This window comes from Engystomops pustulosus, chromosome 1 (assembly GCF_040894005.1).
Source record: "Engystomops pustulosus chromosome 1, aEngPut4.maternal, whole genome shotgun sequence".
In the NCBI taxonomy this organism is placed as follows: Eukaryota; Metazoa; Chordata; class Amphibia; order Anura; family Leptodactylidae; genus Engystomops; species Engystomops pustulosus.
The window spans coordinates 242,033,154-242,052,908 of NC_092411.1; the positions used below are offsets into that span (position 1 = coordinate 242,033,154).

General features: G+C 41.0%; 1 protein-coding gene across 1 annotated transcript in view; it reads left to right on the forward strand.

Moving 5' to 3' along the window:
- The first annotated feature begins 7,380 nt into the window (after window positions 1-7,380).
- Window positions 7,381-19,755, forward strand: part of MTNR1A (melatonin receptor 1A) — a 109,029-nt gene continuing 96,654 nt past the window's right edge. The window contains exon 1 of the mRNA XM_072122591.1: window positions 7,381-7,789. Coding sequence (XP_071978692.1) covers window positions 7,606-7,789 — 184 coding nt within the window. The 5' untranslated portion in view covers window positions 7,381-7,605. The remainder of the gene's footprint in view (window positions 7,790-19,755) is intronic.

Consider the following 19,755-nt stretch of genomic DNA (forward strand, 5'->3'; position numbering starts at 1 on the left):
AAATGGGATGGGATAGACCAGGAACATGTGTTGGGGTCTGTTTTAAAGTGAAACTGTCACTAGGAATGTGATTTTTAGCTGGTGACATGTTCCATGTAGATTGTATCCTAACCTCTTGTTTCCATCTACCCTCCCATGTAGATTGTATCCTTACCTCGTGTTTCCATCTACCCTTCTATATAGATTATGTACTCACCCAGTGTATCCATCTAGCCTCCCATGTAGATTGTGTCTTCTCCTTGTGTATCCATTTACCCTCCCATGTAGATTGTGTCTTCAGCTCGTGTATCCATCTACCCTCCCATGTAGATTGTGTCTTCTCCTCGTGTATCCATCTACCCTCCCATGTAGATTGTGTCTTCAGCTCGTGTATCCATCTACCCTCCCATGTAGATTGTGTCTTCTCCTTGTGTATCCATCTACCCTCCCATGTAGATTGTGTCTTCTCCTCGTGTATCCATCTACCCTCCCATGTAGATTGTGTCTTCTCCTCGTGTATCCATCTACCCTCCCATGTAGATTGTGTCTTCTCCTCGTGTATCCATCTACCCTCCCATGTAGATTGTGTCTTCTCCTCGTGTATCCATCTACCCTCCCATGTAGATTGTGTCTTCTCCTCGTGTATCCATCTACCCTCCCATGTAGATTGTGTCTTCTCTGAAATTGAGGGAAAAGAGAGTATAAGTAAAAATAAAAAATAACTTTTATTGGATATATATTAAAATGGGTAGAGAAGTGTGTAGTTAAGGTGTAGGACTTACACCCAACTAATAAGGTGTTTTAATAATAAAAACTTTATCCGACCTCAGGTATCGCACAATTTTGTGCAGGGAAACACTGACATCGGAATGTGGACAAACACTGTGGAGGTCTGTAGTCTATTCAGTGGGGAAATAGATCTCACTGTCTGGCGGATGGTAGGCACGTATACCCTGCCTGCACATACCACTAGCCTAAGACTACCTGAGAGTTCCTATTCCCAACTACCCTCCTCAAGATAATAGGATAAAATTGATATCGGTAGAGACCTATCTCACACTGCACATAGTTAACTTTCAGTTGAGATGGTGTATTAATGTGGAGGCTATATGGAGGCTGGTGATATCTCGATAGAGGTAAGTTGTCTAACATAGACGATTCTGACTACATAGTCCGATTAGTGACAGCTCAGGACTGAAACTCTATCTCCAGCTAGCTCTCCTACAGTTAAGAGATCCGACGCGTTTCCTAATCTAATTCATCAGGGATCTGATACATTGTGTCTAAGTTAAACACACATCGATGTAAACACACATTCAAACAGCGTGTCCCCGCATAGATGTCAGCGGCAGCGGCCGCGGGGAAACGCTGGGTATTTAAGTAGGTAGCCCCACCTTCCTGTGATGTCACAGAGTGGTTGACAACCAATGCGGGGAGCCGAAAACATCGAGCCTCCCGCAGAGGACACGCCCCCCCTACGCGTCAGAATGGTAGAAGCCAATGGAAGGACCGGAGGAGAGGACCCGCCTCCAGTCACATGATCGCCAGTCCGGTAAACACCGCCCCGACTCAGCGAAACCCATGGCGATAGGACAGCGTAGAAGCGTGAGAAGATATGCCAATAGAACCAATAACAAACCACTCCCGCTAAAGGAAGAATGCGGGGAGGTAAGGGGTACCGAGGATGGTAATGGGGGCGGGGAAAATAGACCGATGTCTGTCACATAAACATCGGCGGCCGGGTTCAGTTATAAGCAGTACCATGTCAAACTGTTGATATAGCATACAAGATAATATAAGGTAGATACATGTTGTCTGAAACAGGCATATATGGTCTACATAGGACAGCGTGTAGGGAAGAAGGGAGAACAAAAAAGACAGAGTCGAATCAAATGGCCTAAAGTACAAGGGATTATTATGCCATGCAAACATGGCACGGCAACGTGACGAAACCAAAGGAGAGAACGAAAAAATGGTGAGGGTAAGTAGAGGAGATCTGGAAAGATGTAATAGAGAGATCCCTAACTTTAGCCTCATCCATCCAGGGAGCAGGAGGTCACAAAAAACTAACAAAAGACATGTTTTCATTGAGGCCATTCGGTTCCACCGTATTCAAGGTGTAAATCCACCTGGCCTCCTTTTGCTGAATCAGTCTGTCCCAGTTTCCTCCCCGTTTGGGGGGTCTGACCTTTTCTATGACCTGAAAACGTAGGAGTTTTGGGTCACTCTGGTGCCATCGGGCAAAATGTCTTGCCACAGTGGTATTTCGTTGATTCCTAATGTCCCCTGCATGTTCCTGTATTCTCACTTTAATTGGGCGATATGTTTTTCCCACATAGTTGGTCGGACAGGGGCATGACAGCATGTACACGGCTCCCACTGTTTTGCAGTTGGCATAGTCCCTGATATGAAAGGTTTCGCCTGTACTGGCACTCTGAAAGGTGTTACCCAGTAAAACCAGTTGGCATATGTTGCAACTGCCACATCTAAAGGTACCTGTTCTTTCTGAGAGCCAGGATCTGGGGGATCGTGCAGGCTCGAGATGACTATGGACGAGCCTGTCACGTAAATTTTTTTTTTTTTTTTTTTTTCCCTCTCCGGTAAGTAACGGATGGATGTGGTAACACAAGGTCTTTCAGATCTGGATCTTGTCTTAGATTGTGTCTTCTCCTCGTGTATCCATCTACCCTCCCATGTAGATTGTGTCTTCTCCTCGTGTATCCATCTACCCTCCCATGTAGATTGTGTCTTCAGCTCGTGTATCCATCTACCCTCCCATGTAGATTGTGTCTACTCCTCGTGTATCCATCTACCCTCCCATGTAGATTGTGTCTTCTCTTCGTGTATTCATCTACCCTCCCATGTAGATTGTGTCTTCTCCTCGTGTATCCATCTACCCTCCCATGTAGATTGTGTCTTCTCCTCGTGTATCCATCTACCCTCCCATGTAGATTGTGTCTTCTCCTCGTGTATCCATCTACCCTCCCATGTAGATTGTGTCTTCTCCTCGTGTATCCATCTAGCCTCCCATGTAGATTGTGTCTTCTCCTCGTGTATCCATCTAGCCTCCCATGTAGATTGTGTCTTCTCCTCGTGTATCCATCTACCCTCCCATGTAGATTGTGTCTTCTCCTTGTGTATCCATTTACCCTCCCATGTAGATTGTGTCTTCAGCTCGTGTATCCATCTACCCTCCCATGTAGATTGTGTCTTCTCCACGTGTATCCATCTACCCTCCCATGTAGATTGTGTCTTCTCCTCGTGTATCCATCTACCCTCCCATGTAGATTGTGTCTTCTCCTCGTGTATCCATCTACCCTCCCATGTAGATTGTGTCTTCTCCTTGTGTATCCATCTACCCTCCCATGTAGATTGTGTCTTCTCCTCGTGTATCCATCTACCCTCCCATGTAGATTGTGTCTTCTCCTCGTGTATCCATCTACCCTCCCATGTAGATTGTGTCTTCTCCTCGTGTATCCATCTACCCTCCCATGTAGATTGTGTCTTCAGCTCGTGTATCCATCTACCCTTCCATGTAGATTGTGTGCCCTCACGGGCAGGGTCTTGTTAACCCTTTACTGATTGTACAGAACCAAGGAATTAACAGTCCTCTATGAACAAACAATTATTATTTATATAATAATATATTTAATATATTTGTGTATTATGTTATATTGACAGATTTTAGACCCAGCTATCACTCTAATTCTGCAGAATGTTATGTATTAACTATTTTCAATTCCTGCAGTTTAGAGTGGCCCCTTTTTGGATAGATTTGTGGCCAATATTAATTATTATTCTTTAACAAATTTTATTAATTGCTATAATGCTTTTTTTTTATTTGTCAGTGCTGTTATGTGTGTTTCTGATGTGGTTTATGCTCCAACAGGGTCTTATAGTAGAGTGGCCTATTTGTATATATACACACACGCATTAACGCCCCCATTAAAGAAAGACTCACATGCCCCATATCCTTTGTAAATGTGATATTATTGATGATTGCAAGTCTAAAGGAAACCTGTCGCTAGGAAGATGAGCGTATCAAAGGTCACCAATTATGGATTTCTGTTTTTCGTGTGTCTATATTTTAAGCGCGCTCTAAAACCTACTATATTAGTACATGATGACATACTAATGGCTTTAAATGGTAGGGACACAATAATTGCAGAATATTTAGCAAATTCTATTTGTAAAGGAAACAAATGACGGCCAATATATATAACGTATATATAATGAAATACGTTCTATGTATATACACGTAGAACTCATTATAGCTTATATAAGAAATATAAATTATAATTACTTCTACATGTATATCTAGTATGAAAATTACTTCTTCCTGGAAAAATTTATTAGGTTAGGATCATGTACATGGAGTAGAGAAGCCCACCCCCAAAACAAGGAGCTTTTGAAGAAGCGTTTCACCAATGTTTTATTATCAGGGTAATTGGGATACCGGTTCTGGTGTGAGGTTGTGTAGAGTTGTCTTCCTCTGTGTCTATTTGTATAGAGTTAGATACAGAATATGTCCTCATGCACATGCATGTTATGTGCCTGCAGGCCGGGGGTCCATTGTTTGTGGCCATTGTGTCGTTTGCATGTTAGGTCCACTCACCTGCTGATGACAATAGAAAAGGCCATTTTTTATTTTATGGCATTGAATTGTTTTTTTTTTTTTAATTTTTAATTTAATTGACTTACAAAAACTTACATCTCACATGAATTTCAAATATACAACAAGACATTTACACAAAACAGGTGCATTCTCTCATGGTGTAGAACCGGCAGCGTATCGTGTCCAATCCTGGAGTTTTTTATTCTAAAATCGTTACTTCAATCCCTCCCCTTCGTTTACTGTGGCATTGAATTAGTGAAAAAACCAAAACGTGGGGGAGATTGGAAAGAAAAGTCTCCTACATCGGGAGGCTTTCTGGATTTTCCAAATGAAAATTAGACATTCACTAGACTTTAGATCGGATCTTATGTATTTTTATTGATTGTACATATTTATTTATGGAGAGTTTCCGGTTGGTAGGTAGAATCCGATGAGTCTCCTAACGTGTATTGTTTCTGGCAAGGTCATGTTCACACTGTGCTAATTGCCTTGTACATTCACTATGTGACTGGATCATATATTACCTCTTTATAACATTGGATTATATTCTTTTTGAGATTGTGTAGGAATGACCGTTTTAAACCTGTTATGACGTCTTTGTGATTATTACGTTACCATTGCTACCAGACACTATTATCTTTCTTTTTACGAGAAGTAATATTTTTGAGGTAATAATGATTGCAACAGCTGCTTAAGTGACTCTTGCTTGTATTAACAGGTGTATTTTCAGTCTAATCATTATATGTTACTGACTTACCTGTTTTCGCTTGATATGTTAATTCCACTGCAGCGCAGATGTTTCCCATTTAAAGGAAATCAACCAGTGTGAAAAAGTAAACAAAACACTAAAAATACTTACCTACCTTCTCGATAGTCTTGAATCGGCGATCACCTAGAAAAAAGATGTCCAGTGCTCCGGGCTGCTAATTATACATGCCCCTGCACCTCCTTTTCCCACACTGGGAGAGGGAAGTGATGTCACCCAAGAGGCGTGAGTTCACATATCCTGTGTGATAGATGGCTCCCTCTCCCATGTCTGGCCGTCACAGAGGGGGCATGCATAATTAGCAGCCCAGAGCACCGGACATCTTGCCCCAAAGCTCTGGGCTGCTTTTTATAACTCTTTTTTTCTAGTTGATCCTGGCGTGTCAAGACTAGGGAAGACAAGCCCCAGGATAAAGATGAAGCGGAGCGGGTTTGAGTATTTGCAGTGTTTTTTTTTACCTTTTCAGACTAGTTGATTTCCTTTAACAAAAAAGGTGTTTCCTTTATCGGACCATTGTCACATTGGCTTTTTCTGAATTGTGAATTGGCCCATGTTTTCTTTTAATACTTGTATTAAATAATACATGTTTAATGATCAGTATGCTACGGCTAAGGGTGATTTGTACGCCCCAAAACGCATCAACTGGAAAGTTTGTGTATATCATCAATATTTTGAGAAGATGAAATAAAGTATAAAAATGTATAAAAATCCCGGAGCCAGGATCTTTTTCTTCATCCAAATAGAAAATGACTGCCTGAGTTACAAACCAGGGCAAGAATAAGAGTTGCTCTATAATTCTCCTCTCTGGCACTCGGGTCACACATGGCACAATGGAGAATATTGCCATGAGCCCATAGAAGTAAATGGGAACAATAACTCTGAAACAACAGCTCGCACATGCCCCCATTTATTTCTATGGCTCAGTATACAGGGGTGTGATGGATAGGGTCACACAAAATATATAAAAGGATATCAAAATATGCTTTAACACTGCTATTAAAAAAAAATTATTCTTCCATTTATTAAAAAAATTGACATGTTGTTTTAAAAAGGTTGTAGCTTTCTGCTCCATTTTTATCAGCGTAACACATCATAGTGATTCTTTTCTGAGCCCTAGAGCCTCTGTACATCGTGTCTATTGCCTGAACACACAGCATCATTTCAGAAAGAGACAGAAGAGACTTATGTTATTATGCGACATTACATGAATCAATGTGATGCTGTCAGTTCCATTCAGATGAGCTGCAATCATGGCGAGAATTGTGTCTGATACTCGGAATGCGTTTCTGGCACAAAAATGGCCCAAAATATGAAATTTTTTTAATGGCATTTTTCCAGTCCGGAGCCTACCCTCAAGGCGCATTCATACTTCAAAAATTTTGCTGAAATTTCAGTTTCTTTGCTATTTCTGGAAATGTGAGGATTCCAGACATCCAGGTTATTCCTGCAGAAACTACACAATTAAAATAAAGTAAAGTAAGTAAATTACAGGAAACGTCCAATTTCATTGAGACTATGTTGCTTAAATTATTCCTACACTACAGACAAACTACAAAACATCTATAGATTGCATTTAGGTTCAGGAATGTTTTCTGCCCTTATTTCATGCATATCATCTACAATGATGTATCTATGTCCATCTAAATCTGTTTATGACAAACCTGGAGGGGTCCCGTAGTTTTTGTATATTATCTGAGATAATTATTAAAAATTAATAATTTTTTAGATTTTTTTTTTCAGAAGAGCCCCACGTTTATTAATTAGGGTATATCAGTATTATTATAATTACTTTTTATTTATTTATTTATCTATTTATTGTATTTAAAAAAAAAATAGTATAAATGAATAGTAAAATAAATCAACTGTATCCCTGTAGGGAGGTGGGGAAGGGACAATGCAGTTGTCACTTTTGGCCACAAGGTGTCGCTGGCGTTCCTCCTGGCTGCCTGCTGATGTGCTGATCTGGCACAACACTAGATGTCACCTGCAGCTGATTGAAGAGCAGAGAAGGAGAGGCGAGAGGATGCTATAAAAGTATCATCCCTGACACATGCACATGCAAACTCCAAACTTGGCAGCCAAGCTAAGGATGGCTTCTCTACAAACCTGCTGTGAGCACTTTACCCCATCTCTACACTGGGCAACAGGAGACTGGAGACATGAAATGAGCTGAACTCCTCTCATCCCCAAGAATCAAAGTGTCTCAATAATCCAGAACTGAAAAAAGGAAGGTAATAAGAAGAAAATGCTATTAAATTTAAGTGCACTGAACGCTTCTTTCCACATTCCCAAGGAGCTGGTATTGGATCGTCCTCCTTGGGTGGCCACAGCTCTTGCTGCCATCCTCATCTTCACCATCATCATTGATATTTTGGGAAACCTCCTGGTCATCTTATCTGTGTTCAGGAACAGGAAGCTGAGAAATGCAGGTAGGTACAAGGCTCCTTCTCTTCCTAGAGAAAGTTTTTAGGAAGACTTGATGCTCCTCTTCAATATTTGTGTCTAGAATCTAGTAGGAATTCATGATGTCATGTCATCCCCTTGTGTGACCGCATGGCTGGACTGCTCTCCAGGACACTTACCTGTGGACAACTCTCTAGATCTCAGACAATAGTCCTTTCTTAGATAGAGCAGATGAGATTGGACCAGTGGGTCTATATACTACTGATTAGACCAATTATTAGGCAGCTAATATTTTCTTTTATGTGCAGAGTTTTACCACAGTGTGAGCAGCAGTAACTCCAAACCTCTTCTAAAAAAGGATGAAATGTTTACTACAACCTCCTCCCCCTCCTCCTTATCAATAACAATAATGAAGACATAGGATGTGGAGGACAGGAGTAGGACAGATCATCACTACATTGTATTGTAGATTATTTACTAGACACCAGTACATGATGGGATAGATGTATATATATATGAAAAATATCCCTGACTCAGCACAAAAAACTAACTAACATTTTAATAACACTGAAAGGGAAATTGTTGTTTTATGGGAATCATAGACTTTTCCTATTTTGTTCTAAAGAAACACTGGTCTCAGGGTCGCTAGAAAATTTCAATGTCTTGATGGTTTCTGAAGGTGATCAGCGCTGGGATAATGTCCTCAGTATCATCCACTCCATGGCTGTACTTTTATATAATTACTATAGATAATACCATATATTACATCCTATAATGATCACAAACCAACGCTACGTCTAAAGGACAGATGGATAGATGGGTAACAACTACTGTAACTTCCAGCACAACTTTGTCAGGTTTCATCTACTGTAACTTTACTACATATGATTACATCATTCTGCTTATGGTCATTCAGAAATCATGGAAAGCTGGGTGACAGCCCCAGAGAGATATTTAATCTGTTATCTGTACTATAATCTGTTTCTTTCTAATCTATGTATGTATCATTTTCAGTGCATTACTATGTGTCCTGCTCACCCAGAATGACTTGTCTTGGCAGATGGCTTCAGTACATTTGGGAGCATTTTCTCCATAGGAATGTGTAGTTTCTACAGATGACATTGATTTGTAAAGCGCTACGGAATTTGATAATTTGATATAAATAAAGATTAATATTATTATGATATTATATACATCATAGATTCATCATAGAATGAAATCTATGATCATTTCTCTAACATTCCCTGCTCCCATTAGTCTGTGAAGAGAGCATGCACTTTATTACTGCTGCTTCAGCAAACTCCATTTTCTGCTCTTAAATGTAGTAAACTGCGGCCGCTGAGTATTTTCTGATGACTTCGGTGCTTGTCGATGTGAGTGTTTGACAGATGGCGAAATGAACGCTCCAGATCAAATGAAATATAAATTTGTGTTGTTCATATTCAATTTCGCGCTGACCGGATAACAACTTTGATGCTGCTATTTACATCACTTATAGTTCACAGGGATTTCAGAAGATTCAGAACCAAGTCACATCCAAGCAGTTATCACCGAGGAGGCTTCAAGGGAAAATGAGGCACATAAATCTTAAAGGGGTATTCCCTCCTGAGACATTTACTGCATGACATATCCAACGATTTTGCCTAATAAATCTGAGTCCCACATCTGGGCATGCTCAGCTATTCGCAGAATTCCCTTAGAAGTGAATGCAGGTAGGGGACATGGAAACCTGGATTTTGTAATAGTTGAGGGACCTCTATGTATTACAGAATCCATAAATGTCTGCAATAGTAATGACCCATCAAGAATTTCAGTGAACAAAATGAGATGAGGAGGATTCCATTGATGAGGGCATCGTAAGGTTTTATGCCTTGGCTTTCCACAGGAGACTGGTAATTGTGAAATAGTTTCCAAATGAAAGCAATCGATCAGTGAGTCTCACTAAAATATATTCCAGGATTAACTTAGAATAAATATAAGAGTAATAATATGTAATAAAATTTATATATTTTGTACAGTATCTTTCTAATGTAACTTCACTATCCCCAACGCACTGCACTGTTTGAAAGTGTTCAAAATCTCAGCACTCATTGAAAAATTGAGTCAAACATTACAATGTAGAAATATCTGAAAGTACAGATATTTACAGGGCCTGTGGCTAGGACCCGGGCATCCTCTACACCTAGAGGAGAGGAGGTTCTACCATCACCATAGACAGGGGTCATCCTCTACACCTAGAGGAGAGGAGGCTCTTCCATCACCATAGACAGGGGGCATCCTCTACACCTAGAGGAGAGGAGGTTCTACCATCACCATAGACAGGGGACATCCTTTACACCTAGAGGAGAGGAGGCTCTACCATCACCATAGACAGGGGGCATCCTCTACACCTAGAGTAGAGGAGGTTCTACCATCACCATAGACAGGAGGCATCCTCTACACCTAGAGGAGAGGAGGTTCTACCATCACCATAGACAGGGGGCATCCTCTACACCTAGAGTAGAGGAGGTTCTACCATCACCATAGACAGGGGGCATCCTCTACACCTAGAGGAGAGGAGGTTCTACCATCACCATAGACAGGGGACATCCTGTACACCTAGAGGAGAGGAGGTTCTACCATCACCATAGACAGGGGACATCCCCTACACCCAGAGGAGAGGAGGTTCTACCATCACCATAGACTGGGGACATCCTCTACACCTAGAGGAGAGGAGGTTCTACCATCACCATAGACTGGGGACATCCTCTACACCTAGAGGAGAGGAGGTTCTACCATCACCATAGACAGGGGGCATCCTCTACACCTAGAGTAGAGGAGGTTCTACCATCACCATAGACAGGGGTCATCCTCTACACCTAGAGTAGAGGAGGTTCTACCACCACCTTAGACAGGGGGCATCCTCTACACCTAGAGGAGAGGAGGTTCTACCATCACCATAGACAGGGGACATCCTCTACACCCAGAGGAGAGGAGGTTCTACCATCACCATAGACAGGGGACATCCTCTACACCTAGAGGAGAGGAGGTTCTACCATCACCATAGACTGGGGACATCCTCTACACCTAGGGGAGAGGAGGATCTACCATCACCATAGACAGGGGGCATCCTCTACACCTAGAGTAGAGGAGGTTCTACCATCACCATAGACATGGGGCATCCTCTACACATAGAGGAGAGGAGGTACTACCATCACCATAGACAGGGGCATCCTCTACACCTAGAGGAGGGGTGGTTCTACCATCATCAAAGACCAGGGGCATCCTCTACACCTAGAGGAGAGGAGGTACTACCATCACCATAGACAGGGGCATCCTCTACACCTAGAGGAGGGGTGGTTCTACCATCATCAAAGACCAGGGGCATCCTCTACACCCAGAGGAGAGGCGGTTCTACCATCACCATAGACAGGGGCATCCGCTTCACCTAGAGGAGAGGCGGTTCTACCATCACCATAGACAGGGGCATCCTCTACACCTAGAGGACAGGTGGTTCTCCCATCACCATAGACAGGGGACATCCTCTACACCCAGAGGAGAGGAGGTTCTACCATCACCATAGACAGGGGACATCCTCTACACCTAGAGGAGAGGAGGTGCTACCATCACCATAGACAGGGGCATCCTCTACACCTAGAGGAGGGGTGGTTCTACCATCATCAAAGACCAGGGGCATCCTCTACACCCAGAGGAGAGGCGGTTCTCCCATCACCATAGACAGGGGCATCCGCTTCACCTAGAGGAGAGGCGGTTCTACCATCACCAAAGACAGGGGCATCCTCTACACTTAGTGGAAAGATAGTTCTACCATCATAAAAGACAGGGACATCTGACTACACCTAGAGAAGAGGTGGTTCTGCCATCATCAAAGACCAAGGGCATCCTCTACACCTAGAGGAGAGGTGGTTCTACCATTACCATAGACCAGGGGCATCCTCTACACCTAGAGAAGTTCTCTTTATCTCAAATTTTGTAATTTGTGAAGAAAACACAAGAAGACTATATTTGTCAACTATACTGTAATATGTGAAGGAGGCAGTGGGCATGTAGCAAGGTTGGGTATGACTGTAATGGCTACTATTAGTCACAGTCACCATTGTAAACTCAGATTCTTCTAGACGTAATTTAGAAATGACAGAAATGACAAATACTTTACAAAGTGTTTGATGGTCTATCTAGCATACGAGACACACCATAAAGTGTAAATGGGTAAATATTGGATACCAGCATTCCTGGTTCCACTAAAAGCTTAATACGTATATAGGAGGTTATTTATCACTAGACAGGCACCTTGGGACAGTTCTACAACTGCCTTTGGAGCTCTGTTCCCCGTCACATTTATTAGAGTGGCTTTGGCCCTTTAACCCCTTCCCGCGGATACCCTTTTTCGTTTTTGCATTTCCATTTTTTGCTCCCGTCTTTTAAGAATCCATAACTGTTTTCCATTTCCATTTACTGAGATGGTATGAATACTTGATTTTTGCCTAACAAATTGTTCTTCCTTGTGACACCATATAATATACCATGCATTATACTTCGATGCTGGAGAAAATTCCAAATGCGTTAAAATATGCATTTGCGCAATTTTCTTGTAGGCTCTGCTTTTACAGCTTTTACTGTTTGCTCCTAAGTTCTTTTAGTCGTTACCAAATTTATGTTTTATTATACTTTAATAGATTTCAAAAAATTAAAACCTTTTGTACGAAAAAGACATTTATTTGTTTCTCCATATTCTGATGCTAATAACTTACCACAGCATACAAAGCGAAGTTGTAATTTCCAGCGCAATGAGATGATGTTTTCATTGCTACCATTTAAGGGACAGAACGACTTATTGATCTCTTTTTATTAAAACTTTTATGTGCAGAAAAATGGCAAAAAAAAGTTGCAATTCAGCATTTGGGTGCTATTTTCTGTTACTTGGTTCACAGACGGAAATTAACGTTTTTATATTTCTATCAATTGGGACTTTTGGGATGGGGGAATATCTAACATGTTTACACTTTTTTTAATTAGTTCTAGGGAAAGGGGGTGATTTGAACTTTTACGTGTTTCTTTCATTTAAAGGGTTAACACCCGCAGCATCAATCAGGGTGTCAGCCAGAGATATCCGCTGCAATATGTACCCGTGCAGTATGAAGAGGGCTCAGCTCATGAGCCTTTTCCATGAACCCCTTACCTCCCCTTACGCCCTCGTGCTATTACCAATTCAGTGTTCTTCTGTACTACTGGCTGTTATTGCAGCTTTTTGTCACAAAATGTATAAAAAGTTGCATGAGCTTCAAATACGCAAGAAGGGGACTGGACTGACTTTACTTAAAAAGTCCCAGTACGTTAATCTATCCTTAAACAGCCTTGCACTAGCCAATAGCTCTGCCTGTTAGTGCTTCTATGCTCCCATGCCAAGAATTGCCCTGTCTGACATCAAAATGTCCAGCACAACCAATAAACCCTCATACTATATATGCTGAATGTTTCAGGTTCAAGAAAAAAGCTACTTCATACTTTTATTGGAATAAAGAATCTTTATATCCTATTTTCACCCCTTCTACCAGTGAAGGAAGAAATAGAAACCTGCTCTGTTGAGCGCATGCACCCAGGAGGTGAGCCGACTATTCTTTTGTTGCTCGTCTATGTAGCACCCTTCACTTTGTGTAACATGTCGGGTCCAAAAGCAAAGGAAATGTACTGTGTATATACCTATAAATGTTTAATAAAGAAGGGGCTGGCCTACCAAGGTGAGAGAGCAGCAAAGGATTATGGGAAGAAGAAGGGAGGAGTTAAGAGTTGGTCAGTGTTCAGTAGTTGCAGGATGATGGAAGAGGAGACAGGCAGGAGATCCTGGGACTCAGAGGAACTAAGTAGTGACAGAAGCAGAGTACATCAGTACAGCTAGCAAAGTGCTGGGCCTGTGAGGAGCACATTGAGGAAGATAGCTCATCAAGGTGGCCGCTACCCAAACAGTTAAAGTACAAGTGTAAAGTTGTTTCTTTGGTTGCTGCCATCGCTGCAAGGCAAGTGACCTCCTCTATCCATCCCATGGGAGCCAGCCCTAGTCGGGAAGAGTTAAACATCACGCTGACCTACAACCCCTATCTTCCAGGGCCTAAGTCAGCGAATATCCCGACTGGCATCACAAACATTTCCCTATAAGTCTTCCCCCCCTCCTTTTTTCAGTGAGCATAATGGCGGCCTCTGGTGCCCCTATCAGAAGAGGACCTCGGCCTAAGGGGAAGGGGCGCCACATCTATTCTACCTTTAAAACATGAATCTCTCTCTCTATACTAGCCTATACTTCAACTCTACTTTACAATCCACGTTGAACCGCTGGGTGGAGACCTAGCTGCTGTAATTCATTGCTCCGCCTCTGCATAGAACTTGTATGTAATCGGATAGATCAATGAGCTTCTGTCCATCTCGCTAGCAAGAAAGAATGCAGCAGAGGGTTTAGAGTTAAAAGCATGGAAATGCAGGTCAGAGATCTCCACTAATGATAAAGTGATGCCATCTCCTAGAAATAAGGTATTGATGTTTTTCTTAATATACATTTCAAAGGAAAAAAACTTTTCTTTGTAGACTGCGAAGTCAATGAGACTAGAATGACCTTAATTCTCAGATGCTACTAATTTACTTGGAAAGGACTTTTTCACCATATTTTACCCCATTAAACTACTATACCCCTATAGGCTATGAAATATCAGTTGTAGACTTTTAGGATGCTTTCTATATAATGCTGTAGATAAATGTCAATTCCTGTCTATTTCTTTAAATGCCTGTAACTCACAGAACGTCATGCAATCTGAAAAATGAAATTCTCATCTTTGACACCAAATGCCTTTTTCTAGGTACTATAGAACTGAAGATAGGGACCTCTGTAGAGTCCCTTTCCATGCAGCCTCCAAACTTGACCCATCTCTGGAAAAATGTGACACATTTTGCACACTATGGAGGAAATTTTTTATCAGTAAATTGTTGAAAGATGGAATTCTCTAAAGGAAATTTCATATCGTACCCGAGGAAACCAATAGTTTGATGGGGTAAAATCTGGTGACAGTGTCCCTTTAAGGGATTCTTTATTGACACCAACAAACTCCCAAAGTTTAAAGACTTTGTTGACCTGTCCATAGGAAACATCTGCAATGTCCTACTTTAGAGGATCCAATACTCAGGACAAGTAATGGAGCTTTGTATTCCGGTGTCAGTAGGCTGCAGGTATCAGCTGGTTGGTGAAGATCCAGAATGTCAGAATTATCTTTATATTGAAAAATCCCTATAACTCCCGTACATATTACATACTGCATGCAGCCAATGTTTTGATGCTTTTCAGCTCACATATATCCGCCTAGTGCACACTTGTAGGCATTTGACATTTGGACCGGGAAGCTTTTCGTCTGGTACTTGGCAACATGACACAAGTCAGAAGCCAAGAAATCTGTGCTGCAGTTTTCCCATTCTGTATGCTAACAGAATACCTAGCACCACTGTAAAGCTCTGTCCTATGTAAAACACTGGTAGACCAATAATAAAGTATTATAAGACTTGATCTTCTACACTGCTAGGATACATCCTGAAAGCTGCCATATTGGATCAAGGACAAGTTTTTCTGAAGTCATGTAAAATATCATAGAATGGTCTCAGATGTAGAATGTTTTTAAGTTTTCAGTCTCTCTTGTGGTTCTGAAGTTACCAAATTTTGTTTTACATTCTCACAATTGCATATCGGCAGCTTGTGTAAACTTTAAGAAAATTCTTTTTACCACAACTTAAAATGAAAAAAAAAAGTGAACAGGTGAAAAGTTTATAAATGACTGAAAAGTGATTTTTTTTGTAATGTTCCCATTTTAATCCATTCCTTAGGTTGAGTTTTTGCACAGGTTTTATAGGTTTAGTGAATCTAGAAGTTAACAGTTAGGGGTGCACCAGCCATGAGGCAGGTTGAGCCTCTGGCCTCAGGCAGCACAATCGGTAGCAAAAGAGGGGTAGCAACAAAGGTGCAATCACCAACTACAAAGCAGGACCTGGTCTATTCACCTGAGGTCAGCATGGGTAGTAGACACTGCTTGGAGAACCCAATTAATAAAAAAAATAACCTGACACATTACTGCTGGATGGGGTGGAGGGAGCGCCATTCTATTGCTCAGGAAGCAAATAGTATAGGTTCAGCTCTGGTGACAGTATAATAATAATGATTTCCCACATCTTCAAAACTGACCATCCCAATTCCAGCCACACTTGATTCCCTGTGATTGGCTAAACAATCTCTCCCAGAGCTTCCTGTGGTGTCAGGACAAGATTTCTGAATTACCTTTTTGACAGGTTACAATCTACCACCAGGATGAAGGATTGTAAACCAAGCACACTGACATACTGGTGTGTGCCCCCTCTGGCAGGATCCACTCTTCTTTAAGCTTCTTGCTACTTTGTTTTTAAGAATTAAAGGATTTAAACATTTTGCAAATGAGCCTGAGGGGCTCGTGGCTCCATATAGACCTGTGGAGACCAAAGACTCAGGCTCAATTGCATAATTTTTAAATCCTTTTATAGTAAAAAAAACAGGGAATAAGAAGCTAAAAGAAGAGCAGATCCTGCTAGAGGGGGCACACACCAGTATGTTTGTGTGCTTGGTTTACAATTCTTCATCCTGGTGGTAGATGTCCTTTAAGTGATGTCAAGTTACAGGTATTAAACTTTAATAACTAGCTATCTTTTTACAAGGACCTCAAAAAACTGTGAATAAAATCGGAATACATTCATTCCTTTTCATATGTGGCTGTAAGATAATATTTCCTTTAGTTCCTTTGAACCTGCATTTTTGAGATATATTATTCTGTTTCTTCTCTTTGATCTCCTTTCTGTCTGTCTGAATTTGATTCCAGTCACCAAGTACTTCATAATCCTCTCTTCCTACAACAAGGTTGTGGTGAGGATCAGGTGACTCCATCACGTCTCATTAAATGGCCTCCATGTAGTATCTCTGACAATGACAGTGATGTCAAAACAATAGGGGCAATAAAGTGTAAATATAAAAAATAACTGTATTGTAAAGTATGGCATTATATGACACTAATCATAAGTTATTTTTAAGGTTTAGCATGAGACTACTTGCCCACAAATGTTATATGCGGCCAACGTCATTACAGTGTGAGCTCTGCACATGTCCATAAGTCTTTAGAGTGATAGGGCGTCTGTAGACATGTGGTGGCCTTTTAGTATAAACTTGTCCAAGGGAGGAACCACTTGAGGAGGGGAAAGGATAGAAGATTGTAATACAATTGGGGTAGACACCAATTGAGCTGTGGGGCTAGTCCTTTGTCGTCCATGTAGTCCCTTTGCTTTTCCCCTAAAGCGTTCATATAGTAATGTGGACAAGGCTGGTAGGCTGCTACCTCTTAAGTAATCTCACTTTAATAGCAGCTCATTCAGATGTGTCAGGAGGCATCAACGTTTGACACAGAATGCACAAAATCGGGGATGAAGTGAGGCTGACAATTTTGATCTGCAAATGAGCGTGAAGGGCCCCTTTGCGGTTAATTCACTTGGCAGCATTTACAATTCAGAAGGTAGAACAGTCCCCTGTTCCTTAAAATATTTCCTAGTTTATCATACCAAGCAGTCCCCTCATGGTTATTTTATATACAGCCCCCCTCATCCCCTATGGATTCATTCTGTACAGCCTAATGTGGTCCCCCCCACTAGCTCTGGGCCCACGACACTTGTCCAGGATGCCCAGCGCCGGCCCTGTCTTTAAAAGTGGATGTGGTTTTGGGCCATAAGCAGGTTGGAGGCACAGTTACAGTACTTATTCAGTATGCATTCATACTATGTGCCTTAGGTTCAACAATGCATATTCATGACCTGAGCAGTGACAGAGATCTTACTTTAGAAATTTAGCTTATTCCAAGTATAATAACTGCGTACAGCAAGCATCTTTCCCATTCATAAGACTTCCTCAGTAGTGAATTAAAGTTGTTCTCATTTGAAGAATGGCTTAGATACTGGAAACTATTGCGCGGGCTTAGATTCATTCGCTGAACTCTTCCTTCCAGTTGCAAATGTCATCCATGGCAAGGTCATGTGTCCATGGGTGGAGAGTGACATTTACGTCTACCAACACACAAATCTTAATTTGCAGAGCCCGCCTGAGCTGTGCCGCGAGCCAGGAATATCTCATGTACCTTCACTCAGATTTCCCTTATATTTTGCACATATTTAATTGGAATAAAGCTAGAAAATTAAAATCCCTCAAGATGCTGCTTTCATTGCCGAGCTCTTTGTAAATTTCATGCGCCTCCGCTGCTATTACAATACATTTCCTCACCTGGGATATTTTGGTACATCCACAGAGATTCCTGCCTAGTCGTGTATATGTCATCTGCAATATTTATCCAGGTGAATCAATGACCACATAGAAAGCCAATATTAAATCCAGGATCATGTTTTCAAGGGAGGAAATTTTTAAGGATAACATTAGCTCTAGAAGTTATTATATTGATGATCATAATAATGACAATAATCAGAGAGTAATAATATTAATATTAATATAAAGCTATGGAAGGTGGCAAAGGCATGCATAGGCATGTCTAATGGAAGAGATTGATTGAAAAGTGGCCACCCCCTTGAACGACAGCAGCCAATAGCACTTGGAAGAGGAATGGTCCTCTTTAGCAGCTTACAAGGGAGGAAGGGATGGTTAGGATGAGATCTACATTTTAAATCTGTATTGTTGGTTAAACGGTAAATACAATTTTAACAAACTTTGTATTGTATCTTATCATTTAAAAAAATACTTCTCCACTTACTTGGCTTCTGCCTTGCTCCCGCCATACTGATGGAATGAGGAGTGTGCAGGACCTGCGTCACAGCAGCTGGGTCTGCTGCTATAGCACATTATATAAAATTGTAACTTATTTATGTTTTAATAAAAGGTAAAATAATATACATACAAAGTGATGTGCGGTTCTTTCTGGATCTTCGGAATTAGTGTTGCATTGCCTTTCCAACATGCAATAACTGTATAAAGTCAATGACACTCCACTGACACAGAAACATGTAATTATGGATAAAGCTTTTTAATTACACTGACAATTATTGGCGCTCCCAAGTCGACTGGTAGAATGTTTTCTGTCTTCTTTTTATGAAAATTGAATAATTGGTTGTTTTTACATATGAAAAGGTATGAGAATTGCAGCACTTTAAAGTACAGAGCAAGTCCCTGTCAGTGAAGATTAGGCTTTCACCGCTAGTGTTTACCACATGCCTTGTCTCTTTTCAAAGAGACCCCCTGTTGGGTGAGAGAGAAGGGACCATCCTCATTAACATACATTTATCTGAGCACTAGAGAGGCAGCCAATTAACACAATGGCTGATGGCAACCCAAAATGACAACCAGTGACAAGAATTCTTATATATGAGAGATCTATCCATCCCTTCCACTAATCTCAGCTCCGGATGGACTTGTAAGGTCACTAGATAATACAATCATTTATATTTACAGCTAAAAGTTGACCCTTCCACTTCCGAAGGTTACAATGTTATTGTTTTGCAAAAAGAAAAAAGGAAAAATCATGCAGCAGATTCTATGATGTGATGATGTTGGTTCATCCAAGTACAAAGTGTATGGATCCACTTGAAAAAACTAAAAGGATCGGTACATTTATTTCCTTGCATGTAAACCAATTGTTTCCTGGTGTCTGTCTTTTGCTTTACTTGACTCTTTTACTTTGTTTAGAGGGATCAAGCTATTAATCTTAAAAGTAGACTCTACCGTTAGCCGAACCCCTAAATATGTAAAACTTTTTTGGCCAATGTAAATTGGATCCTTTTTGATAATTCGTCAAATTTTTAAGTAGCATTTGTCTTTTATTCTCATTTATTTTGTAGAATTACAGACGAGAAAACTGCAGACAATGAATCTAGGGGGGTTTATCCATGAGAGCACAATGTCGTCTACATAGGGACCAAGCTTGTATTCGGATGTTTTGATCTTTATTCC